The sequence below is a fragment of the Oryx dammah genome, unplaced genomic scaffold (genome assembly GCF_014754425.2).
Source record: "Oryx dammah isolate SB20612 unplaced genomic scaffold, SCBI_Odam_1.1 HiC_scaffold_29, whole genome shotgun sequence".
NCBI lineage: Eukaryota > Metazoa > Chordata > Mammalia > Artiodactyla > Bovidae > Oryx > Oryx dammah.
In genome coordinates, this window is record NW_024070213.1 from 6,102,728 (window position 1) to 6,128,914 (window position 26,187).

At 53.0% G+C, this 26,187-nt stretch overlaps 1 protein-coding gene across 4 annotated transcripts in view; it reads left to right on the top strand.

Annotated features, from left to right (window-relative positions):
- TTLL1 (tubulin tyrosine ligase like 1) overlaps nucleotides 1–26,187 on the top strand; it is a 36,427-nt gene that overhangs the window by 3,767 nt on the left and 6,473 nt on the right. For 3 of the 4 annotated variants that reach the window (XM_040233150.1, XM_040233151.1, XM_040233152.1), the window contains 8 exons: nucleotides 1,480–1,553; nucleotides 5,653–5,769; nucleotides 12,481–12,689; nucleotides 14,062–14,242; nucleotides 15,421–15,555; nucleotides 16,786–16,894; nucleotides 20,513–20,656; nucleotides 24,642–24,728. In XM_040233150.1, the coding sequence (XP_040089084.1) occupies nucleotides 5,657–5,769; nucleotides 12,481–12,689; nucleotides 14,062–14,242; nucleotides 15,421–15,555; nucleotides 16,786–16,894; nucleotides 20,513–20,656; nucleotides 24,642–24,728 (978 nt within the window). In that variant the 5' untranslated portion in view covers nucleotides 1,480–1,553; nucleotides 5,653–5,656. Of the gene's footprint in view, nucleotides 1–151; nucleotides 171–1,479; nucleotides 1,554–5,652; nucleotides 5,770–12,480; nucleotides 12,690–14,061; nucleotides 14,243–15,420; nucleotides 15,556–16,785; nucleotides 16,895–20,512; nucleotides 20,657–24,641; nucleotides 24,729–26,187 lie in introns of those variants that run through there. The other variant, XM_040233149.1, reaches the window with a different exon arrangement.

The following is a 26,187-nucleotide window of genomic DNA, read 5'->3' on the forward strand; positions in this document are numbered from 1 at the left end:
ATCACTTCCTGCGCGAGGCGGGCTGGTCTCTGGACCCCAGTGGCGGGAGTGTGCAGGGCCGAATCACGGGCAGCTTCACAGGGAATCTCTTTCCGCCTGACGCACTCGATTCAAACCCAGTTGACTGGAGAACCTGCTGTGTGCCAGGGCCACGCCCGCCTGACCTTTCGGTAATCCCTGCAGTGCCGCTGAGGGGCTGTCACTTTCTTTTTCCATTTATTTCACTGGAGAGGCTGAGGCCCCAAGGACTTGCCAGGATCCGTGGCTCAGACGTTTCCGTGCGGGAGCGAACCGGGTCTCTGAGCCTCGGGTGTGGAGGACGCCTCCATCCCGCCTTGCGCTTCTCAAGGTGCCTTTGCATCAGCTCGGTGGTGGAGTCCACGTCGATTTGGTGTATTTCTGAAAAGAGGTTCTTTTAAAGGAGAGGGGGCCTTACTTCTTTCTTTCCCTTCTAACCATGAATGACTGTCTTCTTGCTCAGCACCTTATACCATACTCTGCTTCCCAAATTCATATGCATGCAGCTCCTTTTGTGTGTGAGTTTCTTCTTCTTTTTCCCCTAGTGTTTAGGATGGTCGTGTCTTGTGTTGGTTTCCTAGGCCTGCAGTGTCAAAGTGCCACAAACTGGGCAGCTCTGTGAGGCAGGAGCCTGGAATCGGCGGCGGGGCGGGGGGGCGGGGGGGCAGTGGGCGGGTTGGCAGAGGTGTGCTCTCTTGAAGGATTCCAGGGGAGGGGCTCCTCGCGGCAGCCAGTTTCCGGGAGCCCCAGGCATCGTGGCAGCAGAGCTCTATAATCTCCGCCTCCATCTTCCCACGGCCGCGTTCCCTCTGTATCTGTCTGTCTGTCCCCTTGTCTCCGCAGGGTGTTATCTGCCCCGTGTGTGTCTGTGTCCAGCTTTCCATCTCGTAAGAGTATGTGTCGTTGGATTAAGGCCGACCTAAATGACCTCATCTTTTTTTGAGAACAGTTATTTATTTGGCTGGAAATTAAGCCCTTGTCAGTCACATGATTTGCAATTATTTTTTCCCAGCCCGTAAGTTGTCTTTTCATTTTGTTTATGAGTTCCTCTGCTGTACGAAAGTTAATAAGTTGATTAGGTCCCATTTGTTTACGCTTGCTTTTATTTCTGTTTCCTTGGGAGACTGACCTAAGAAAACATTGGTACCGTTTACGTCAGGATGTTTTGCCTGTATTCTCTTCTAGGGGTTTTATGGTGTTGTCTCTTGCATTTAAGTCTTTAAGGCGTTTTGAGTTTATTTTTGTGCATGGTGTGAGAGTGTGTTCTAACTCTGTTGGTTTACACGTAACTGGCCAGCTTTCCCAGCACCACTTGCTAAAGAGACTGTCTTTTCACCGTGGTACATTCTTCCCTCCTTTGTCAAAGATTAATTGACTGTAGGTTGTGTGGGTTTATTTCCGGGCTCTCTGATCCTTGTATCTGTTTTTGTGCCAATCATTTGTGTATTCATTTTGTTTTAGGTAAGAACCCGAGGCAAGAGTCAGGGAAACTGGAGAGAAATTGGATGTTCGTGTTGGCTCCATAAATACCTATGGTAGGTCAGGCGTGAGATGTTTCCCTGGGTGACCGCCTGTCCAGGTGGCTGAAGGAAAGGGCAGGGGGCCGGGAGGAAACTGCCCCTCCTTGGAGGCTCCACTCGCTGCTGTAAAGTGAGGACGGGGCTTCCCTGTAGCTCAGACTGTAAAGAATCTGCCTGCACTGTGGGAGACCTGGGTTCAGTCCCTGCGTGGGGAAGATCCCCTGGAGAAGGGAATGGCAACCCACTCCAGTACTCTTGCCTGGAGAGTCCCCATGGACAGAGGAGCCTGGCGGGCTACGGTGCATGGGGTCGGGAAGAGTCGGACACCATCGAGCAGCTAACAGTACAGCGCAGTGCTCAAGTGAGGGTGGGAATATTTGCCCCATCCGGCTTCCTGGGTTTGGGGTCGCACCCCTGGAAGCATCTTCTGCCTGTTTTGTGACTGGAGCACAGTGTGGATATAAAGCGCTGCCCGTGCAACTGCGTAATGTTTCTGCTCTTACTTCTGCGTCATCTCCAGGTGGACGTCCGTGACGGGGGTGAGGTCGCCCAGGAAGGCTGATGCTCGAAGTGCAGGGCGTAGGGTGTGGTGTGGGCCCTGCCTGGCTTCGGGGTTGGTTCTCACCCAAATCCTGTGTCTGCGGTTGGACTCTAGGGGGCAGAGTCGGAACAGGATCCCTCAAGGAGGCAGGGCTGTTCGGGGTGAAGTCAGATTACAGGCTGGCCTCCCAGATCCTGCAGATTCCTGCCCAGACTACCCCAGTGAAGTGAATATTGCAAGAAAGCAAGTCACACGAATGTTTGGTTTCCCTGGGGTATAATAGATAACTTTATACCATACTACAGACTGTTCTAGGCATTAGCTACTTGTCTAAAACCGTGTTGTTGCTGCTGCTGCTGCTAAGTCGCTTCAGTCTTGTCCAACTCTGTGCGACCCCATAGACGGCAGCCCACCAGGCTCCCCTGTCCCTGGGATTCTCCAGGCAAGAACACTGGAGTGGGTTGCCATTTCCTTCTCCAATGCATGAAAGTGAAAGTGAAGTCTCTCAGTCGTGTCCGACTCTTAGCGACCCCATGGACTGCAGTCCACCAGGCTCCTCCGTCCATGGGATTTTCCAGGCAAGAGTACTGGGGTGGGGTGCCATTGCCTTCTCTGTAAAACCGTGTACGTGGCCTTAATTAAAAAATGCTGCTGCTGCTGCTGCTGCTGAATTGCTTCAGTCATGTCTGACTCTGCGACCGTATGGACTGCAGCCCGCCAGACTCCTCTGTCCATGGGATTCTCTAGGCAAGAATACTAGAGTGGGTTGCCGTGCCCTCCTCCAGGGGATCTTCCCAACCCAGGGATCGAACCCAGGTCTCCTGCGTTGCAGGCAGATTTTTTACCACTGAGCCATCAGGGAAGCCCTAATTTAAAAATACCTTATTGCTAAAAGTCTTCCCTGGTAGCTCAGCTGGTAAAGAGTCCGCCTGAATGCAGGAGACCTGGGTTCGATCCCTAGGTTGGGAAGATCCCCTGGAGAAGGGAACAGCTACCCACTCCAGTATTCTTGGCCTGGAGAATTCCATGGACTGTGTAGTCCGCGGGGTCCCAAAGAGCCGGACACGACTGAGTGACTTTCACCTTCAAAAAATGTTAATCATCACCTGAGCCTTCAGGGAGTCATGGTAGTAACACCAAAGATCACAGATCACTGTAGCAAACAGATAGTAACGAGGGACTTCTTGGCAGTCCAGTGGTTAAGACTCTGTACTTCCAGTGCAGGGGGCGAAGGTTCAATACTTGGTCAGGGAACTAAGATGCCACATGCTTCACGGTAGGATCAAAATAAATAAGTAAAAGGTAACAATGAAGACATTTGAAATATGATAAGAATACTGTGACGCAGAGACAGGAAGTGAGCAGACGCTGTTGGAAAAATGGTGCTCATAGACTTGCCCCATGCAGGGTTGCCACAAACCTTCGGTTTGTATAAAAAACAAAACAGTGCCTGCAAATTGCCTGTAGTAGAAAAGCACACCCCCCGCCAAGTCGGCCTCAACACCACGATGGGGGCCGGGCTGGTGGGGTTTGCTCGGGTGCAGACTGAGCTGCCAGCAGGTGGGGGCCTCGTGGAGCTTCTGGCATCACCCCAAGGCAGTGGCGGCTGCTGACCTTCACGCAGACCATGGCTGATAGGTTAGCAGCCTCCCGTGGCAGTTACATGACACCTAGCGTTTGCAGAGAGCAGTTCCGTTTACCCCTCACTTTGACCTTGTGGGCATTGGCAGTGTCCTGAGGAAGCCGCATTCACAGAGGGAAGGGGTGATGGGCTGTGGAAGAAGCTGCGAAGTTAGAGTAGGGTCACTCAAGCCGCCATCGCGTCCTTTGGTCCTTTCTTACACCGGCTCTTAGGAGCCGTGGCTTCCTCATCCGTAAACAGGGATGATGACGTGATTCCTTATGTGCCAGGCGCCCTTCTCAGTGCTTGACGCGTGTTCACTCGTTTACTTCTTACTTTGACCTGTGACGCGGGTCACTACTGTCGTCACCCCCATTTCACAGATGAGGAAACAAGTTCAGAGAGGTCAGATAACTTGCCCAGCGTCACACAGTGAGTGCGTGGCAGAGCTGGGCCTCAAGCTCCACAGGCTGAGCTTGCCCACAGCCGCGCCCTACTGGGCGCCCCGCAGAGGGTGTGGCTGCCCCCTGTAGCTGCGCCCCCAGCTGCACCTGGCGGACACTCTCAGAGACTGCCTTCCCGTTTCCTCTCCCAGGCAGCGCATACCCGAGTCCCCACCTCCACATCCCATGCTTTTTTCTGCCTGGTGACATTGTTCCAAACGTGAAGTCATGACAAGGAGGGTGTGCGTCCTTCATAAAAGGCCCTCAACGTTCATAGGGCCCCAGGGCTTCGAGCCTGGGCTGGGAAAGCCCTTCCCTTCCTGTCTTCAGGAGTGCAACGAGGCAGACTTGGTCTGGTAGGAGCTGGGGGGAGCCTGGAACCCTGGGCTGCTTGAGCAGCTCAAAACCCACAAATTCAGAGGAGGAACTGGGTGCAGAAAGGTCCCATAACTTGCCCAGAGTCATATGGCGGCACTGCCAGGCCTGGGACCATGGTCGCTCATTCTCCCTGAAGTGATGGTCTGCCGCGTGCCAGGCATGTGCCAGGCTGTGGGCACGAAGCGGGGACAGAAAAGAGGCGACTCCTGCCCCCCGAGCAGGGACAGAACTGCAGGTGCCGAGGGGCCGGGCAGCTGGTCTGGAGAGTCAGAGAGGCTCTGCGGGAAGTGAGACTCACTTCTGCCTGAAGACAAGTGGGCAGTAGCTTAATTGGGCAGAAGGGAGGCCAGAGTGCTGCAGGCAGAGCACGTGCCAAGGTCCTGAGGTAGACAGGAGTCCGGGGTGGCCAGAACAGTGGGTGAGCGAGACGGTGGCACGTGCCGCATCTGGAAAAGCAGGAGAGGAACAGGGCGCTGCACATTTTAGGGGCAGTGGGAGTCACGTTGGTTGTTAAACAGGAGCGATGTGGTCAGATAGACGCTGAGATCACCCACTGTGAAGGAGTGCACTGGTGTAGGGCAGGGAGGCAGCAGGGAAAGTATAAGCAGGACTTGAGGGGCCGGGTGAGGGGTGGTGCACGGATTAGAGTAGGTACTCTCATCTCTGCCCGTCAGAGTCAACTCCAGGGTCCCCTGCCCAGGATACCCTCCCACCCGCTGACCCAGCCCCCACGGCCCAGGCACGTCCCCTCGTGGCACCTGTCACAGCTGCTGTTCAACGTGTGTAGCCTTCATTGCCTGCTTGAGCAGACTCTCAGGCTCAGCACAGCTGGTATTTGGGACTGGGCGGTTTGCTGTGCGGGGGTGAGTAGGCATCCTGCACGTTGGGGGGTGTCAAGCAGCTTCTCTGGTCTCTGCTCACAAGGTGTCAGAGCCTCCCCTGAACCCTGGTTGGTCCTGATGAGCGAGATGCCTTCAGATGTGGCAGGATCCCCCAGGGGTGTGTTGGGGGGACCTCATCCAGGCTGAGAGCCTCTGTCAGGGAGACGGAGCTCGGCGCACAGAGGACTTCTTTGGGCGAGCGGAGGTGAGGCATTGATGTTCATGGCTCTCATGAGGCACTATCTTCCAGGATTATGGCAGGAAAAGTGAAGTGGGTCACTGACATCGAGAAGTCGGTGCTGATAAATAACTTTGAGAAGAGAGGATGGGTCCAAGTGACAGAAAACGAGGACTGGAATTTCTACTGGTGAGTATGGAAGGCAGGCTTGCCTCCGAGCCCGTTCACGAGTGTGATGGTGGCGTGTCCCGGGGCAGTGTCCCGCGAAGGCCCCGCCGCGCTGTGTGCCGCCCCCACTGCACGCACTCTCGTCCCGGGCCCTCTGTGCGCATGAGCAGGCGGCCCTGGAGTAGTGCACGTGCTCGAGTGACATGGCTATCAAGAGGCCTGGGGGGCGTCTCAGCCCCGTGAGTGTGTTTGCACTGTGTGTGTCTGGGTGAGAAACGGGAGCCCCCGCCCCCGGGGCCGGTGCTGCTCACAGAGGTGCCCTGTTGCCTGGACCTTGGGGTTCCCTCGAGGAAGTTAGCGTCCTGTGGGGTGGCGTGGGGGGTGGGGCGGGCTGTGGGAGGGCTCCCTGCTCCCTTTCACTCCATCATTAGGCCAGCAGGGTGCTGGCGGACTGAGAAACCCCAGAAGGGCCAGTTAGGCTGGAAAGGTAGCATTCCGCCACTCAGCCCCAGGCGGAGTCTTCCCACTTCCTCTGGGTGAGCTCCCCTGTCCTGCTTGGTCCAGGCCTGGGCTGCTCCCTCCCGCGGGACAGCATCCACACAGCTGGCAGGTGACTCACCAGAACGCTTCCCCAAGCTGCAGCAGCTCCTGGGTGCAGAGCGTGGGAGTGAGGCTTTGTGGGGACAGTGGGGGGCCGGTGGGGGAGCACGTCAGGGCCTGCAAGGGCCTTTCCACCCTGACTCCACCCAAGGCTCACTCCCCCTGCCGCTGCCCTGAGAGATGGTCCTCGGCCTCTCTCCAGCCCCTTCCCTTCTCCCCCGCTGCCCCCCCGCCAGTGCAGCAGGCTGCACGTTTTCCCCACTGACCCACTGAGAACACTGTCTTTCTTTTGCACTTTTGTACACGCTGTGCTTTCTGCCTCTCCTCAGCCTACCCTCCAGAGACAGCGCACCCGGGTGTTAGACGTCCAGACCCTGGAGCCCGAGCCACGCGTGGCTTCAGCCCTGGCGCCTTCACCCCACTGTTCGCGGAGGCCTTGACCTGTCTTCCCAGGTTCGGTTGTTTGAGGTTTCAGGGAGCACGGAATGTGAGGTGGTGCTGGCATAGGGCAGGAGCCCCACCGGCACCTCCCTCACGTGCCAGCGCATGTGCCCTGGAAGCCAGCTCTGCCCGGCAGGCCCTCCCGGGCTACCCTGCTCAGGTGGCAGCAAACGCCATGTCTGTGATTCCCCACCTGTCCCCTGTCGGTGTCCCTGCGAAGCCCGGAAAATTGAGGACCCAGCCTAGCTTCTGTCAGCCTCCCCGGCACCTGGCCGGGCCCCGGGCACAGTGGGCAACCCCCAGCCCCCAAGCTCCGGCAGTGGACAGAGGGATGACATGAGCTGTGCTCCCGACAACTCTGAAGTCACCTGCTCTTTAAACCTGATTTGCCCCTGCAGGAGCGGGGCGGCAGGCAGGGAGGGCGTTTGTGAAGTGGGTCAGCATCTGCATATGGTTCACCTCTCGGAGGTAAAGTGACGTCATTTGTCCAGAACGCTGCTTCACAGGAGCTCTGAAAGGAAGGCTGAGCGCGACAGCATTTGGTACTTGCTGTCTCATGTCCTGCTGCCTGGTGCCGTGGACCCAGCAGAACTCAGTGTGTGCTTTCGGCTTCTCATGCCGGGGTGGGGGGTGAGGGGGAGTTCAGTGCTGCCATCTTCACGCTGAGAAGGGTTTTGGAGTGCTTTTATTTTTTTTTAACTTTTTATTTTGTATCAGAGCATAGCCCATTAACAGTGTTGTGACAGTTTCAGGTGAACAGCAAAGGGACTCAGCCTTATACATGTATATATATTCAGCCATATATGTGTATCCGTTCTCCCCCAAACTCTCCTCCCATCCAGGCTGAGGATAACACTGAGCAGAGTGGAGCTCTCCTGAACCCAAGAGTGAGAAGAGGGAAGGGCTGACCAGTTTAATAGGAGTTGGATATTTGGAGATGTTGAGAGCTCATGCTTTAAGCACTGAGTGTCCGGTCAGGTCTTGGAAATTGGTTAGGGAAAATTACTTAAAACAGCTAAATATTAACCAATCGGGGAAAGGTAATACAGTAACCAAGCAGATTAAGGTGCAGCCATTAAAATCCTGTGATGATCGTAAAACAGTTTGGGAAACTGAACAACAATAAATGAGAAGAAAAACATATTATGAAATTGTATTTGTATCCTGACAACAGCTGTGCAAAAACACCTTGTGCGTGGGCAGGAAGTAGACGGAGCATGAAACAGGTAAACAGTGGCCATGCTGGAGGGAGTGCATGGGTCATCCATTGCCAGACAGCGAGGAACAAGCACCAGAAACCCTAGGGGCCTGGGGACTTCCCTGGCCGTCCAGTGGCTAAGACTCTGCACTCCCAGTGCAAGGGGCCCAGGTTCGATCCCTGGTCAAGGAACTAGATCCCGCATGCCTGAACTAACTATCCCAGATGCCGCAACGAATGTACGTGTGTCACAACTAAGACCCAGCGCAGCCAAATAAATAAATATTAAAAAACAAAACTTAGGGGCTCGAAACAACCGCTTTCCGTTAACATGAGTTTGTCGGTTTGGTGGAGCGGTTCTCTTGGTCTTGCCTGCTTCACTGACCCTGCCTGGGCTCACGCAGCATCCGCTGTCTCCTGGTGGGTCATCCAGGACCTGGCTGGTCTAGAGTGCCCTTGGCCAGGACAACAGGGGCTCCTCTCCACAAAGCTCTCACATTCCTCCAGCTGGCTAGTCTGGGCTTGTGGGGTGTCGGGGGCCCAAGAGAGAGGTGGCAGCTCTCAAGGCCATTAAGGGCCAGTCTCGGAAATGGCATGCCATCACTTCTGCCGTTCTTTTTGGCCAAAGAACTGCATTGAAGTGAAGTGAAAGTTGCTCAGTTGTGTCCGATTCTTTGTGACCCCGTGGACTATACAGTCCATGGAATTCTCCAGGCCAGAATACTGGAGTGGGTAGCCGTTCCCTTCTCCAGGGGATCTTCCCAACGCAGGGGTCAAACCCAGGTCTCCCACATTGCAAGCAAATTCTTTACCAGCTGAGCCACAAGGGAAGCCCAAGAATACTGGAGTGGGTAGCCTATCCCTTCTCCAGTGGATCTTCCCAACCCAGGAATTGAACCGGGGTCTTCTGCATTGCAGGTGGATTCTTTACCAACTGAGCTATCAGGGAAGCCCAAAGAACTGCATTGGGTTGGCTCAAATTCAAGGGGAAAGTTATTTTACTTCTCCAGAAGGGACTTGATACAAAGTGACACAGGATATGGAACAAGGAGGGTGGAGCCTTAGGACCCTTTAACAGTCAGGCTACTCAGTAGGTAAATGTTTCCCTTACTCCTTGCAGAAGTGTCTGTCGCCAGGCCTCAGGAAGGCTTGTACAAGGTGAGCTCAGAATAGCTTGTCTTATGGGAAAGCAAAGACGTGGTCAAGGACTACTAGATTCACATTAATAAGACTCAGAAGGCAACTTAGAGAGTTCCTTCTGCCCCAAATAAGGAGAACGAGAGCTTCAGTAAGAATAACTGAAACAGATTGAAACTCATGATGCATGTTTGAATCTGTGAGTTCATAAACATGCCCCCCAGAAGAACTGAAACCAAACACCATGCCTGCCGCTCAGTCGTATCCAACTCTTGTGACTCCATGGACTGTACCCTGCTAGGCTCCTCTGTCCATGGGATTTTCCAGGCAAGAATACTGGAGTGGGCTGCCATTTCCTTCTCCAGGGGATCTTCCCAACCCAGGGATCAAACCTGTGTCTCTCGCATCTGCTGCAATGGCAGGCAGATTCTTTACCACCCGCATCATTTGTGACACATTTGAAATGGCCACAGTGGGGAGCTCCCTGGTTGGCTAGTGGTTAGGGCTCAGTGTTTTTCACTACTGTGGTCCAGGTCCAATCTCTGGCCGGGGAACTGAGATCTCGTAAGATATGCTGTGTAACCTCGCCTCCCTCTACAAATAGCTGTGTTTTTGATACTACTTCCCTCTGGAGGTGGGAGAAGGGTCTTGTCCCCTTCTCCTGACCTTGGGTGGGCTCTGTAATTGCTTTGACCAGTGGGACATGGTCAGTGTGTTCTTTGTCGGGGCCCAGACCTTAAGAAGCCAGCAGCTTCTAGTTCCTGTGTGGGAAGCCCCAGCCGGAGCCTCAAGCTGTCAGATGAGAAGCCTGCCCATCCCAGGACTGTCGTGTGGGGGAACCGCACCCCGCCAAGGTGCCAGCTGTGGACAAAGCCTGCTCGGGCTCCCAGACCAGTTGGCTGAATCCCCCTGAGTGACCTCAGTGCCGCGTGGGGCAGAGCGCTCAGCCGCACCCTGCCCAAATTCTTGACCCCCACAGAACCTAGATAGCATACCATGGTGGTTATCTTAGGTAGCGAACGTTGGGTCGTTTGTTCTGCAGTGATAGGGGCCCAGAACACAGCTCGTCACACATCCTTGGTCGGGGGGTGGGGGGCAGGGAGCCAGCTCACCATTTGGAAAACTGATGCAGGAAAAAAGTCACTCAGTCTTCCCTGGAGAAACCCTTCATGGGCTGTCTGAATTGTCCAGGAAGGAAAATTTCTCCTCATAGAAACATTCCTGCCAATAAATGAAGGAGGAATGAGAAAGGAGAATTTTCACCATTTTGTAACCTCTCACAAAATAAGGGTCTACGTCTGTGCAGGACGGGAGCCGCTGACCACAGGGCGAGAAGGCACTTGCGTGTGACTGATGCAAACAGTGGTGCCCGAGTGGTGTACACTGCCGGCTCCAGCTTGGAGAAATGAGTGTAAAGTCTCTCACCACTAATTTCTGTGTTGATTATATGTTGAGATGATAAGATGTTGGACTGTTGCTTGTTGTTCAGTCATTGAGTCGTGTCCGACTCTTTGCAGCCCCGCGGACTGCAGCACATGGCAGGCTTCCCTGTTCTTCACGGTCTCCCAGAGTTTGCCCCATTGAGTCGGTGATGCCATCCAACCATTTCATCGTCTGTCACCCCCTTCTCCTCCTCCTGCCCTCAAACTTTCCCAGCATCAGGGTCTTTTCCAATGAGTCAGATTAAAATTATTCTTGCCTCTTTAACTTCTGTTTTAATGTACCCACTAGAAAATTCACCATATGACTCAGCTGCGTGGGTCACATTGTATTTCTCTTGGGTGGAGCTGCTGATTAGTCACCGACATCCTGAGGGGAAAGGCTCCAGGATGGATGTGCTGGTCCGTGGGAGCATGCGCTGCCCCGGCCACAGCTCTGCTCCCCGTCCACCTGCAGCTCACTGGGCCTCTAGGTCTGACACCCAGTTTATAGGAAGTGCAGGCCCCCCAGGAGCATGGTAAACAAGGAAGCTGTGAGAACCCCTGCAGAACAGGCACCCAGTGTCTTCAACAAATAAATCGCCTAGAAAAAAAAATTAAGGAAGGTGGGGGAGAAAGTATAGATTTAAAGACATGTGAGAGAGAGCAACTAATGAGAAGGCCTGGCTTCTCATTTGCAAAAGCTCTGAAAAGTATTTATCGGACTATCGGGGAGATTTGAACCCTGAATAACATTTGATGGTATTCAGGAATTACAGCTGCTTTTTTTTTTTTTCTCCTCGTTGTGGCAACAGTGTAAAATAGGATATCATATAACATAAAAAGGAGTTCTTGGGGGTCCAGTGGCTAAGACTCCATGCTCCCAATGCAGAGGGGATCCCTGGTCACTTTTAAGTTCGAAGGATTCATTAACAAAAGAAACATTATACACACACAGTTTCAATATTTAGTAGAGGATTACTTGGCTTAATTTCAATATACAGTCATTAAAAGAAGAAAAATAGGAACAGCAGAGGAAAGTAACGGCACGCGCATCACCAAATTGGGCCGACCAACTCCAGACTTGACCAGCACTGGCACCCCTTAGGATCTAGAGTCTCAGTTGGGAAAAGGTCCCAGGTGGTGTGCCCACCTCACGGGTGAGACTTCACATTGCAGTTTGGGCAGCTGATATTATCAACAGTTTGCGTAAACTTCAGACATGCAGCTCTGGTTTCACTTTCACAATCCTGTTTGTCTCAAACCTTGTGAGATACAGGATTTTCCTGACCCAAGAGGGCTGGCCAGGCCTCCAGGGGCTCAAGAGAAAACCCAGGGTCCTCTCCCTCTCTTATCCAAAGTGCCGCCTGACTTGCTGGTAGCAGTGGTGTGCTTGCAGGCAGGCGTGTAATCCAGGCGGGGTGACGAGTCGGTCAGAGGCCTGCTCTCCGGCTTCTGAAGCCTGAACAAGACTGCTTCCATTTTGACTTCCCTGACAACCGCGAGGGAAGTCCCTGGGGCTTTGGTTTTAAGGGGTCCCTGTCCTTCCTGACTTGGAGTGCAGATACTGAGTTAGTGAATTTCTTGACTTCATAGTCAGAAAGGGTCTGTCTCGTTTAGTGTTGATAATCAGCGTTATCATTAACCGAGAAACATTTATTGAGCATCTACTCTGTGCCAGAGAGTGCAGCCAGTCAGGGCACAGACTCAGAGCAGCCCCCGCCCCCAGCCCCCACCCCAGACTGTGCAGGTATCCTCACAGATACACATCTGCTGCCGTAGGCTGGACCCCTCTGGGCTCAGGTACGGGCTGGGGACAGGTAAGCTCTGAGGAACATGCTTCCTGGTCAGAGGTTCCTGGGCCTTAATGAGTCCTCCTTCCACGTGGACACACCCTGAGCTTTCGTCCCGCACGTCCCTTCTTCGCTTCTCTTTCAGGATGAGCGTGCAGACCATCCGCAATGTTTTTAGTGTCGAAACTGGCTACCGGCTCTCGGATGATCAAATAGTCAACCATTTCCCAAACCACTATGAGCTGACGCGGAAGGACCTGATGGTGAAGAACATCAAGAGATACAGGAAGGAGCTGGAGAAGGAAGGGAGCCCGCTGGCGGAGAAGGACGAGAGCGGGAAGTACCTCTACCTGGGTTCGTGTCCTTTCAAATAAATGGCCGTGGCGTTTTTTCCCCCGTTGGCACACGGCACGGGGATGGCAGCTGTTGGCTCTGAGGGATGAGTGTGTTTGTGCGAGTTTTGAGCACCTCTTTCTTTCCGAGTGTTTACAGGCTACGGAGGAGCAGGGCAGGGGGCGGGGAGGGCTTCAGCTTTGGAATCTTGAGTTTGTGTCACTGCCTTGGAAATGTGCTCAGGAGGGCGGGGGCCACTCCATGGGCTGCAGACTCCGGGAGGGGTAAATCCTGTGTCTGGGAAGGCCCAGAGAGAGCGGTGTGTCCATGCAGCATCCTGTGAGAAAAACTGGGCTGGCGGAAAGTTTCAGAATCCCTTTGCACACTTGGGGAAAATGATATGTGACTTCTCTGGGCCTCAGTGTCCTTGTCTGATAAATGGGAATAATAACAATGCCGAGCTCAGAGGTTGCTGTGGGGATTAAATGGCACAGATTTACAAAGTAACTGGCACACAGCCAAGAGAGAACTCATTACAGGCAGACCTCGGAGAGACGGTGGGTTCAGTTCAAGAACACCACAAGAAAGCAAATTCCACAGTGGGAATTCGCTGGCGGTCCAGTGGTTAGGACTCCATGCTTCCCCTGCCAGGAGCCTGGGTTCAATCCCTGGTCAGGGAACTAAAATCCCACAAGCCGTGCGGTGCCACCAAAAATAAATAAAAAGAACAAAATTATAAAAAATAAATGAAGCGAATATTGCTGTACAGCAAGTCACATGAATTTTTTTGGTTTCCCACTGCATGTAAAAGTTACCATTACACTAAACTGTAGTCTGTTGAGTGTACAATAGCATTATGTCTTAAGAAAACAGTGCACATACCTTCATTTAAAGATACTTTATTACTTAGAAACGCTATCCATCATCTGAACCTTCTGTCAGTTGTCATTTTTTTTGCAGTCGTATTGGCTTAGCCAGAAAGTTCCCTTGGGTTTTTCCGTAAGTCTCAGCCCACCCAGTAACATCAAGATTGCTTATCATAGTTCACCAAACATAATAGCAAACATAATAATGAAAGAGTTGGAAATAGTGTGAGAATTACCCAAATGTAACACAGAAACACAAAGTGAGCTGATGCTGTTGGAAAAATAGACTTGCTCCCCGCCAGGTTGCCACAAACCTTCATTTTGTCAAAAAACACATTATCTGTGAAGCGCAATAAAGCAAGATGTACCTGTCTCACATGGATTGAACGGCAGAAGTCCTTGCTCCATCAGATGCTGGGCAGGGGGTGCAAGGTAACGACACAGGCCCTGGAAAGGCAGTGGCGGTATTTCTCTGCCGTGGCCCCTGTTGGGCTGACTCACCGCTGTCCCCTCTCCCATATCCTCAGACTTTGTCCCCGTCACCTACATGCTGCCCGCCGACTACAACCTGTTTGTGGAGGAGTTCCGGAAAAGCCCCTCGAGCACGTGGATTATGAAACCCTGTGGCAAAGCCCAGGGAAAGGGCATCTTCCTGATCAACAAGCTCTCGCAGATCAAAAAGTGGTCCCGGGACAGCAAAACATCTTCGTAAGTGGACGGGCGTCCCGTGCGCTTCGCAGCAGCTGTCTCGTGTCATTAGGCTTTCGGCCACGGGCTGGTGGGCTGGGCGGGGAATGGGGGGGTGGCTTGCTTGCTTTCCCAGGTGTGCAGCCCTTGTGCATGTGTACACTTGGTGGCAGGGCAAGGCCCTGTGGCCACAGCAGCATCACCAGGCATAGAATCTCACCTGGAGAGAGATGTGTAAAGCAGGGCAAGGTCACAGGAGCAGGGAGCCTTGCCAGCTGCTCTTTGTTCTGAAAGCTGGGGGGAGACCCGTCCAGTCCTGGTGCTTCTGAGGGGGCGAAGCACGTGCTTAACCCCTGGGTGCCTGGGCTTGCACCCTGTCTGACACCCACCGCCTGAGTCAGTTTTGTTGTATGGACTCTCTGGTTTTTCATCCGGGTAAACTGGGGACACAGTGGCACCAGCCTCACGGGGTCGAGTTGGAGATGGACCCTAGCACCGGGCAGTATGTGTGGCCAGGGTGAGAGAAGACCTGGGCATGGTCAGGTCAGGCCTCCTCCCTGGGTTGGGGGCTCCCTGGGGCAGAGGACCCCAGGAGATTTAGGCTGAGCCTCACTCCTTGCCTCTGTGAGGTTCTTCACTGCTGAGGAATGCCTGGGCCGTGGGTGCCGTCCTTTAGGGGTGGGCAGTGTCAGGATTTCCCAGGAATGGCAGGGACACCACCTCGTGTCCTGCATTGAAGTCTGACCACATGATGCCAGCCCCCGGGGGTTCCTCCATGGATACTGCCCCCAAACCCCAGCCCTTGTTTCCTCCCCACAAACCAGCCTCTCACTTGATGAGAGGCAGCAAGCTTGTCACCAGCCAACTAAAGATCTCTGGTCTTTAAAAATTTATTTTATTGAGGTAAGGCAGATTTATAATGTTAATTTCTGCTGTTCAGCAAAGTGACTCAGTTATATATGTATATTCTTTTTCATATTCTTTTCCATTATGGTTTATCACAGGATATTGACTACAGTTCCTGTGTACCACAGTAGGACCTTGTTTATCCATTCTGTATATAATATTAATGCCGCTGCCGATGCCAAACTCGCCATCCATCCCTCCCTGACCCCCTCCCCCTTGGCACACTCAAGTCTGTTCCCTGTTAAAGCCCTCTGGTGTTTGCATCTAAGCTCAGCCTTCTCTGCCACACCCAGGTTTGTGACTCAGTCCACCAAGGAAGCCTACGTGATCTCTCTGTACATTAACAACCCGTTACTAATCGGTGGCAGGAAGTTCGACCTGCGCCTGTACGTTCTGGTGTCTACGTACCGCCCGCTGCGCTGCTACATGTAAGAGCTGGGGGATTGTTTCCATCCTTAAAACTGTGCTTTGGGAATTCCCTGGCAGTCGCCTTCTTAGGACTCAGTACTTCCACTGCAGGGAACCTGGGGTTCGATCCCTGGTCAGGGATTAAGATCCTGCAAGCCACGAGGTGTGGCCAGAAAAAAAGACCGATTTGACATGATTCCTCCTACTCCTCAGGACCCTCGCAAGGGTTGTTAGGTTGGTCGTTGGTCAGGTTCCTCGAACTTGCGGTGCCTGGCATGTGGTCCATGTTGAGTAAGATGGTGACTTTGACAGTAATGTGAATCTTGAAAATAAGAAGCAACTCTTTGCAACCTTGCAGACATACTCAGAGAAAGAAACCAGACACAGAAGGCCACGTGTTGTACAATTCCATTTCTACCACATGCCCAGAATAGGCAGAACTGTAGGAACAGAAAGTAGCTTGGTGTTTGCCCAGCACTGGGATTGGGAAGTGACCACTGATGGTCACAGGGCTTCCTTGTGGAGTGTAATGGTGATTGTTGCACAACTCTGAATATACCCAAGACTGTTGAGTTGTACACTTTAAGTGGATGAGTTTTATGGCATATAAATTATATCTTAATAAACCCCTTATATAAAAAGAACCATAAAAATTTTACAAGGCAACTCTTCTGAAAAGTCAAAACAAAAAGCAACTCTTTTCTTTTTTGCAATTTTTTATACGTTTATTTATTTTTAACTTTTTATTTTTATTGGGGTATAGCCGATTCATAATGCTGTAATGGTTTCAGGTAAACAGTGAAGGGACTTAGCCATACATATACATGTATCCATTCTCTCCCAAACACCCCTCCCATCCAGGCTACCATATAACATTTGAGCAGAGTCCCCTGTGCTAGACAGTAGGTCCTTACTGATGATCCATTTTAAATATAGCAACGTGTACATGTCCATCTGAAAACCCCTAACTATCCCTTCCCCCATCCTTCCCCCGAGCCCTGACAATCATAAGTTGGTTCTCTTGAGTCTGTGAGTCTCTTTATGTTTTTAAGTAAGTTCATTTGTACCATTTCTTTTCAGATTCCACATATAAGGGATGTCATATGATATTTCTCCTCTGTCTGACTTACTTCACTCAGTATGACCATCTCTAGGTACATCCATGTTGGCAGCTCTTTTAAGACAAGAAAGTGTGATATTTTGTTTAAGCGTGTCCTCAGAGCATTGAGTTAATCCAAATTCCCGCCTAGGTATAAACTTGGATTTTGCCGCTTCTGCACAGTGAAATACACCCCGAGCACCAGTGAGCTGGATAACATGTTTGTCCATCTCACCAATGTCGCCATTCAGAAACACGGGGTAAGTGTTTCTTTTCAACTAAGCTTGAGGAAACGGACTGATTTCGTGGGTTTCTTTGTTTTTTCTCTTTGCAGGACAGGGTGGGTGGGTAGAAGACTTGGATTCAAGATGCCCTGGCACTGATGAGGGGGAGCCCCAGGTATCCAGTTTGGTTGCCCAAGCCAAGTGCCAGCCTGTGTCAGGGTGGGGCACTTGGAGAAAGAAAATCCCATGTCCAAGCCCTGTCTTTCTAGTTCTGTGACCTTGGGGGTAAGTTAACTGAGTGTCAGAGCCCCAGTCTCTCCAGTTGTGAAAGGAGGTAATATTATTACTGTCTTTCTAGTTCTGTGACCTTGGGGGCAAGTTAACTGAGTGTCAGGGCCTCAGTCTCTCCACTTGTGAAAGGAGATATTATCACCTTATGGCAGTTGGGAGGATTATAGGAGAGGATTCAGGCATGGTCATTCACTCACTGAGCACCTCCCTGGTTGGCCCCATGCTAAGGGCTACAGTGTGGGCAGTATTCCCAGGCGGCTCAGGGGTAAAGATTCCACCTGCCAGTGCAGAAGACGCAAGACACTCGGGTTTGATCCCTGGGCCCAGAAGATCCCCTGGAGAAGGAAATGGCAGCCCACTCCAGTATTCTTGCCTGGGAAATCCCATGGACAGAGGAGCCTCGCGGGCTCCAGTCCATGGGGTCGCAGGAGTCAGACACAATTTAGCGACTAAACCCCAACCACCACCACCACCTCAACAAAATCCTAAACCTGTAGTTTGCCCACAGAGCTCTGGGTCTTATACAACCACCAGCTGGCCTTGTCTCTGTACATTTTCCTGATGGCTCAAGCGGTAAAGAATTCGCCTGCAAGGCAGGAGATGCGGGAGATATGAATCAAATCCTATGGGTTGGGAAGATTCCCTGGAGGAGAAAATAGCAGCCCACTCCAGTATTCTTGCCCGGAGAATCCCATGGACAGAGGAGCCTGGCGGGCTACAGTCCATGGGGTCAAAAAGAGTTGGACGTTACTGAGCGCACACTTACACGCACAGTGATGGGAAGAAATTCCCTTCATCTCTGCACTCATGGAGGCAAGAGCCTGCGGGGGAGATAGTTGTCCGGTAATCGTGTGGAGGAATGTGTCACAGTTTGCGTGCTCTGAAGGTAGAGCCTCAGAGCTGGAGGAGCTTGGAATGAAGGATCCCGGAGGCCAGCTGGCCAGAGGCTGCTGTGCAGAAACAGGCTTAAGCAGACACCTGAAGTCTGAGCCAGGGGTTCCCCAGGTGGAGATGCAGAGAGAACATTCTAGCAGAGGGCACAGCCCGTGTGGAAGGAGCATTGCAGGAGCTGAAAGCAGTCAAGGCTGCTGGAACCCCGAGCGAGGGCGCTGGTGAGAGAGGACCCTGGAGTGGCCAGTGAAGGCTGGGACACCGGGCGCTATGCCCAGGCTCTGACCAGTCCTGGCAAACAAGTCCCAAAGGCCTCATGTCTCTATGAAAGACCCTCTTCTACTTGCATCTTGCTTGAATGGGAGCCTGAATACCCTGGTCTTTTTCTGTCATTGGAGCAGAAAGAGGGTAAATATTGATCGAAAACAAGCTTTTCTGAGTAACCCTACTGAAGAATTTGGTCAGACCCGCTTGGGCTCAATCCGATGTCCATCACTCACCCGCTGTGTGACCTGGGCAAGTCACCCAGCCTCGCTCTCAAACAGCAGCCCTGATTTCTACCTTGCTGGTCGTGGAATGATGTGACCCCAGCCACCTGTCACTGGGGGTGGCAAGTGGCTTCCACGTGAGGCCGACCCCACGTCACCTGCCCGTCAGGTTGTTCCGAGAGCAGCATCGTTACAAGGTTCACAGAGGAGAAGGGGTGACGCGGCCAAGATGTCATACTCACAAGAAGGGGAAAGCGATCTTTCAGGTGACACAGCACAGAACTTACGAGCATTTGGGGGACAGCTAAGCAACGACAGGCCCTTCGTAGCCAAGTAGCACATTCCCTGAGGTCTGGTTAGAGCTGGGGAGTGACAGTGACTGACCTTGTCCATTTCACGTCCTAGGACAGTGCACAGTGGTTGACCTACAAAGCCGCCTCGACCCGGGGGTGCCAGACTGAAATTGGGAGGGTGGTCTCATCTGAGGAGCCTTCTCGGGACATCAGTCACTAGGTCACCATTTCCATCAATAAGGAACAGAAATTATTCTTTCCTTTTTTTCTTTTGGCTGCACCACCTGGCATGCGGGATCTTAGTTCCCTGACCAGGGGTCGAACCCGCATCCCTTGCGTTGGAAGCGCAGAGTCTTAACCACTGGACTGCCAGGGAGGTCCCCAGAAACCATTCGTTTAAAATGGCAGAAGAAGAGAGCAGAGGCAGTACAGTCAGTCTGGCATCTCTCCACGTCCCAGACGCAGCAGTACTTGCTACATTGATCCTAATTGTCAGTGCTTTGCTTTTTAACGTAAAAAATGCTTACTCCGAGAAACCTCAGTTTCAGCCTTGCATGGCTCTAGTTTAGCACTGCAGAGAGAACTGATGTTATATGGAGCACGGAAAGGCTGTGAAGTAGTGTGACGGGCTGTCCACCGGGGGCCCCAGGTGCAGAGTGCCACCCCGCACCCCGTACCAGGATGGCAAGACAGTCTCTGCTCTCAGGAGGCTCAGATTCCAGCCAGAGGGGCCGACTGCAAAGGCCTGCCTATAACCGAAGGTCAGGAGACCTCAGAGCTGCCCTGGGAGTGCCCGCCAGGAGGCTAGATTCCTCCTGACTGCTGGAGGGTTTCCCGTGGTGGAGGATGAGCAAGAGAAGGAGATCAGATACCAGGGCCAGGTCCTGAAATGCACAGTCTTGCAAGTTGAGAGGAGAGCAGTGCTGTGAGAGCATTCTGATAAAATAACGTTCCTACAGGCCCAAAAACAGATGTGTCCTTGTGTTATATATCTCTGCCTATGTCAGTGTTTTGCATAAAGCGTATACATCATGCCTCTAGAATTTTTTTTTTAAGTAAGCACATTTTTCTTGATGGTAAAAAGAATCTGTGACTGGAAAAGGAAAGGTACTTCTGGACAGTTGGCCTAGTTTTTCCTATGATTTCTCTTAGGGATGTTGTTGTTAGTCATGTCTGACTCTTTTCCACCCTATGGACTGTATAGCCCACCAGGCTCCTCTGTCTGGGGGATTTCCCAACCAAGAATACTGGTGTATGTAGCCATTTCCTTCTCCAGGGGATCTTCCCAGGGACCAAATCCATGTCTCCTGCATTGGAAGGTGGATTCTTTACCCCTGAGCCACCAGGAAAGCCCGATGTGTAATCCAGAGGTGATTTAAAGGGCACGGGAGATGGGGAGGATGTATGTAGGTTACACGCAAACGCTGCGCCATTTCGTGTAAGGGACTTAGGCATCCAGGGATTTGGGACTCTGAGTGAGCCCTGGAACCCATCCCCTGCGGATACCCAGGGATGACTATTTTAAGAACACACATCCCAGATCCCCAAGGGGCCCAACCCACGTGCCTTGTCCCCATGTGCCCGCCCCCCACGGGGGAGGGCCCCAGGAAATGCTCAAGGGTGAGAACAACCCCTGGGTTTCCTGGGTGCCTTGCCTGTGCCCCACCCCACCCCGTCATTTCCGTGACCAGGAGGACTACAACCACATCCACGGGGGCAAGTGGACCGTGAACAACCTGCGGCTCTACCTGGAGAGCACCCGAGGCAAGGAGGTGACCAGCAAGCTGTTCGACGAGATCCACTGGGTCATCGTGCAGTCCCTGAAGGCCGTGGCGGTGAGCCCTGTGCCGGGGGTGGGCGGGAGCCCCAGGAGCGGAGAGAGCGAGGAGACAGCACAAACCCGGGGACGGTTTGGGACTGGGGGGTACTTGTGGCTCTTTTGCTAAGAACACTGGTTTTTATGGCCTCACCTCCTGCAGCCACGGCCTCGGGACCTCCCCAGACAGGCCGGGTCCCCTTGACGTCTGTCACCCTGGCTCTTCTGTGCCCCCTGAGTGGAGAGCGAGCCTTTGTCACAAGCTGAAGCTTTGGAGATAGACTTTTCAGCAGCCTCCTTGTTTTTAGGCCTCCTGCTCTGCTGTTTCATAGACATTTAGGGCGGGAGAGAGTCCGCTCTCTTTTTTCACTCATGTCCCCTATCTGTTGGCTGGTTTGCAGTTTTTGTTTTGTTTACTGTCCTAAAGCAGGTGCGCCTCTGTTTTCCAAGGAAAAGTAAAGAGTACACCTCGGAGCACCAGCACGCAGGCCGCTAGTTCTAGCGTAGAAGCCGGTGGGCAGACTGGAGTAGGCGCCCACTCACTGGGGGTTGACGGGGCCGTGGGCAGAGCTTCACTCCCCGGACTCAGAAACGTGGGGAGGCGAGCTCTTGGAGGAAGTGTGATACGGGCTTGGCAGCGAGGTGGATGTGTGTGGAAATACATGTGTGCAGTCTTCTCAGTGGGAGAGTAAGGTCTTCCTCGACCCCCTGTTTGTTTTATTTTTTGGCCAGGGCACAGGACCTGTGAGATCTTAGTTCTCCAGCCAGGGACTGAACCCAGGCCCACGGCCGTGAAAGCACCGAGTCCTCAGCACTGGACCCCCAGAGAATTCCCTCTCTCATTTTTTTAAAGCAAAATATATCTGTTTGGCTGGGCTGGGTGTTAGTTGCATCATGCGAGATCTTTCAGTTGTGGCACGTGGGCTCTCGTTCCCTGACCGAGGATCGATCCCGGGCCGCCTGCATTGGAAGCACCGCTGGACCATCAGGGAAGACCCCCAACTCCCATTTTATCTCGGAAAATGACAGTTTATGCTGTTTCCCCTATGTGTGGAAGGCTATGTTGAAACAGCCTAGTAAAGAAAATTATGGATGGAAAAATGGTGCTTCTGGTGGACACCCTGGCTTTCCCGTGTCTTGAATCGAGCTCTTCCTGTTTCACCAAGCGCTACAGAGCCCTGCCAGCTCCTCCAGTGTGTGTCTCGGGCTCACAGGGCAGACTCGACAGGGGAGAATGCGGGGTCTAGTTGGTCTAGTTAACTGTAAGAGAAAGACGTCTCAGGGGCCACATTCCAAGTCTCTTCCCCCCCCGGAAGCCACGTCTTGAACTTCGACACTTGGGTGGGGTTCACGGTGGGGATGTGTGTGGAGTCCTGGACTCAGATTTCAAGCCAGGCTGTAACTTGGGGATGCGGGCGCCTTAGTGCCTGGTGAAACCAGCTCCCTCCACCTTCCTGGCTGGCTTCAGTTCCCCTGGCTGGCAGAGCTCTGAGGAATCACTGGCTGTCCAAGAACGCCTGTACCCTGGCCCCGGGAGGTCAGCCGTCTCAAGGCCGGTTCCCCTGGCAGGTGCCTCTGAGGGTCTCCTCCTGCACTTTGGGCTCCAGAGCTGAAAAGCTGTGGCATTTCTAAGGCTCTGAGGGTTTGGGGAGCAGCGATTCATTTACTCCATTTTTATTCATTTAGGATGTCTCCTTGTTTTTACCAAGTGTGTCGCCTTCTGGGAATTTAGGGGAGAGATAGGGACACGGGCGGCTGCAGTACCTTGTGAGAAGGGCGTGGTGCAGGGGCAGGGACACAGGACGTGGGATGTGCTGGAGAAGCTGGGAGCCACAGCTTGCGGGCAGGATGCTCGGAGGGCCAGAGACAGCGGAGCTGGGAGATGACAGAGGGTTGTGACTGCCTGTTCTGCAGAGGCTTTTTGCGACTGTGGTGTGGGTGGTATCCGGGTCAGGACACCAGAATTCAGCGTAAATGCAGTGGTTCCATTAGATTTCGATGTGATGAAACAGCCCACCCCGCAGGCTGGTTTTCCTCCAACAAGTGGGGCTGCACTGGGCTCCCCCCTCCGTAGGTGTTTCCTGTTCTGAATCCAGCGTACTAAGTAGAGTCCACGCACCCACTGCCGCGTAAGAAGCCCTCACGGTCCTCACGGTCGTGCCTGTGTTTCTCCCTCGCTGTGCGGTGCAGAGACAACCCCAGAGAGCACTACTGTTTGCTGGCCTTCTCCCAGAGGGTCTCATTCAGGCAGCATGGAGTCTGTGTCGTAAGCAAGCAGCTGGTGGGTTTTTCATACACTTGGAGAATAGTTTATGAAGTGGAATTAAAAACTGAGAAGAGGATCCAAAAATCTTAAGTAAATGAATTTGACTTTTGTCACAGAGAACAGAGGTTCATAAGCTGCATCCCAAGGGGCCTGTGAAGGGACTGGCAGCCTAGCGGGCCCTGTGCCTGTGTGCGTGCACGTCTGTGTATATACATGTATGTATGCCTGTGTGTGTGTGTCTGTGCGTGTGTGTGTCTCTGTGTGTGTACGTGTGAGTATATGTGAGTGTTTGCATGCACGTGTGTGTGCGTGTGTGCATCTGTGTGTATCTATGCGTGTATGTGTGTGTGCATGTGAGTATATATGTGTGTGTGTGCATGTGTGTATGTGTCTGTGCGTGTGTCTCTGTGTGTGCATGAGTGTGTGCGTGCATGTATCTGTCTATGCGTGTGTGTGCACGTGTATGTGTGTGCATGTGTGTATGTGTGTGTCTGTGCGTGTGTGCACGTGTATGTGGGTGCATGTGTGTATGTGTGTGTCTGCATGTGTCTCTGTGTGTGCGTGCATGTGTGCGTGCATGTATGTGTGTCTGTGTGCGTGTGTGTGCACGTGTATGTGTGTGCATGTGTGTGTGTGTGCGTGTGTGCGTGCATGTATGTGTGTCTGTGTGTGTGCATGCGTGTGTATGTGTGTGTGTTTCTGTGCGTGTGTCTCTGTGTGTGCGTGTGTGTGTGCATGTATGTGTGTCTGTGTGTGCATGTGTGTGCACGTGTATGTGTGTGTGCGTGTGTCTCTGTGTGTGCGTGCATGTGTGTGTGCATGTATGTGTGTCTGTGTGTGCATGTGTGTACATGTGAATGTGTGTGCATGTTTGTGCATGTGTGTGTCTGCATGCACGTGTGTGTGCGTGTGTGCATCTGTGTGTCTCTGTGTGTGTGTGCATGTGAGTATATATGTGTATGTGTGTGTGCATGTGTGTATGTCTCTGCGTGTGTGCCTGTGTGTGTGCATGCATGTATATGTGTCTGTGTGTGCGTATGTGTGCACGTGTATGTGTGTGCATGTGTGTATGTGTGTGTATCTGCGTGTGTCTCTGTGTGTGTGCGCATGCATGTATGTGTGTCTGTGTGTGCGTATGTGTGCACATGTATGTGTGTGCATGTGTGTATGTGTGTGTATCTGTGTGTGTCTCTCTGTGTGTGTGTGCATGTATGTGTGTCTCTGTGTGTGCACGTGTATGTGTGTGCATGTGTTTGTGCGTGTGTGTGTGCGTGTGTGTGTGCATGTATGTGTGTGTGCATGTGTATGCACGTGTATGTGTGTGCGTGCATGTGTGCATGTGTTTGTGTGTGTGTGTCTGCATGCATGTGTGTATGTGTGTGCATGTGTGTATGTGTGTGCATGTGTATGCAAGTGTGTGTGTGTGTGTGTGTGTGTGTGTCAGGACAGTCTTGTGCCGGTGGAGACCTTCACTGCTGGTTGTTGAGCCTCTGATGAATGAGATGCAGTGGCTGCTTCCCAAACACCCTATCTGAGGTTGAGGGGAACGTCCACCCTGGAGCCCCATGGGAGGAGCAGGGAGAGGGAGTGGGGCGGGGAAGGGGGAGGCGGAGAGCCGCTGGTCTCAAAAGTGAGACCCACGCATGGGGCCCTGCTGCCGTGCCGTGCCGCGTGCCCACCACATCAGGGGCCTCAGCCGGGCCCCGACCCTGGCTCTGACCGCAGTCCTCTCCCACAGCCCGTGATGAACAACGACAAGCACTGCTTTGAGTGCTACGGCTACGACATCATCATCGACGACAAGCTGAAGCCCTGGCTCATCGAGGTACCCGTACCCCACGGCCTCGCGCCCGGCCACCCCACGGCCTCCCTGCGCCGCTGCCCAGCCCCGACTCTGAGGCCCCAGGCCAGGCTGGGAGGAGACGGGGGTGGAAGGACGAGGACAGATGATCAGGTCTGAGGGTGTGCTGATGCCTGGGAAATGTGCACACTGCCGTCAGTCGCCTCCTGCAAGCCCCGCCCACAGCGCCAGAGCCTGTGGTTCCTCTTCCGTTTGGGGATTTTTTTTTTTTTTTGACCATACTGTGCAGCTTGCAGGGATCTTCGTTCCCTGACCAGGGATTGAACCTGTGGAAGCTCAGAGTCCTAACCACTGGACCACCAGGGAATTCCCCAGAAGGACTTTATTTTTTTAATTTTATTTTTCTCCCCCTTCCAGATGGGTCCTTCCGGGTGAGTCCAGCTCCAGAGGCCCCAAACATCCTCTTGGGGGACACTATTCCCGTTCAGGAAGGGAGCTCACAGCCCCAGAAGTCCTGGGAGGCAACAGTGTTCTGTCCAGAGATCAGGAACACCATACTCTGGGGACAAAGGCACAGTTTGGAAGTGGACTTCTCGGCCCATCTGAAGGCACAGACAGGATGTGGTGGTGGCTGTTCTGGAGAGGGGTGGGGCTGCTGTGCCCTTTTCCTATTGACAGCGGCTGGGGGGGGCTGGCATGTCCAGCAGGTCCACACACAGAGCCCACCTTGCTGGGTGGTCTTGCTTCGCTCTGCTGCCGGGGAGAGGGGCATGGGGCCAGGCGGACAGTGGGAGTGCAGGCATCCACTCTGCCCACTCATCTCCTTGTGTGAGCCTTGTGTGACCCACGAGGTGGGTGCAGCTCATGCCCTTTAGCTCAGGTTGTTTCCAGCCAAAGCTGAGTCTCCGGAGCAAGTCACCGTGAGTGGTCCTTGCAGGGAAAGTGAGGACCTCACGAGAAGCTGCCAGGAGAGCCAGGTTATAGAAGAAAGTGGTGTGTGTGTGTGTGTGTGTGTGTAGACATATGTACATGTAGAGAGATAGCTGGGCTTCCCAGGTGGCGCTAGTGGTAAAGATCTTGCCTGCCAATGCAGGAGACAGAAGAGAGGCGGGTTTGATCCCTGGTTTGGGAAGATCCCCTGGAGGAGGGCATGGCTACCCACTCCACTATTCTTGCCTGGAGAATCCCATGGACAGAGGAGCCTGGCGGGCTACAATACATGGGATCACAAAGAGTCTGACTGAGGCAGCTTAGCACATCTGCAGAAAAATAGCTAAGTCAGTCTTATCTACAGACATAAAATAATTTATATTTTCTTTTCCTCCATCTTCAGTTCAGTCGCTCAGCCATATCTGACTCTTTGCAACCCCATGGACTGCAGCCTGCCAGGCTTCCCTATCCATCACCAACGCCCTGAGCTTGCTCAAACTCATGTCCATCAACATGAAGTTTCTCCATCTTATGTAACTTCAATGGAAGTCAA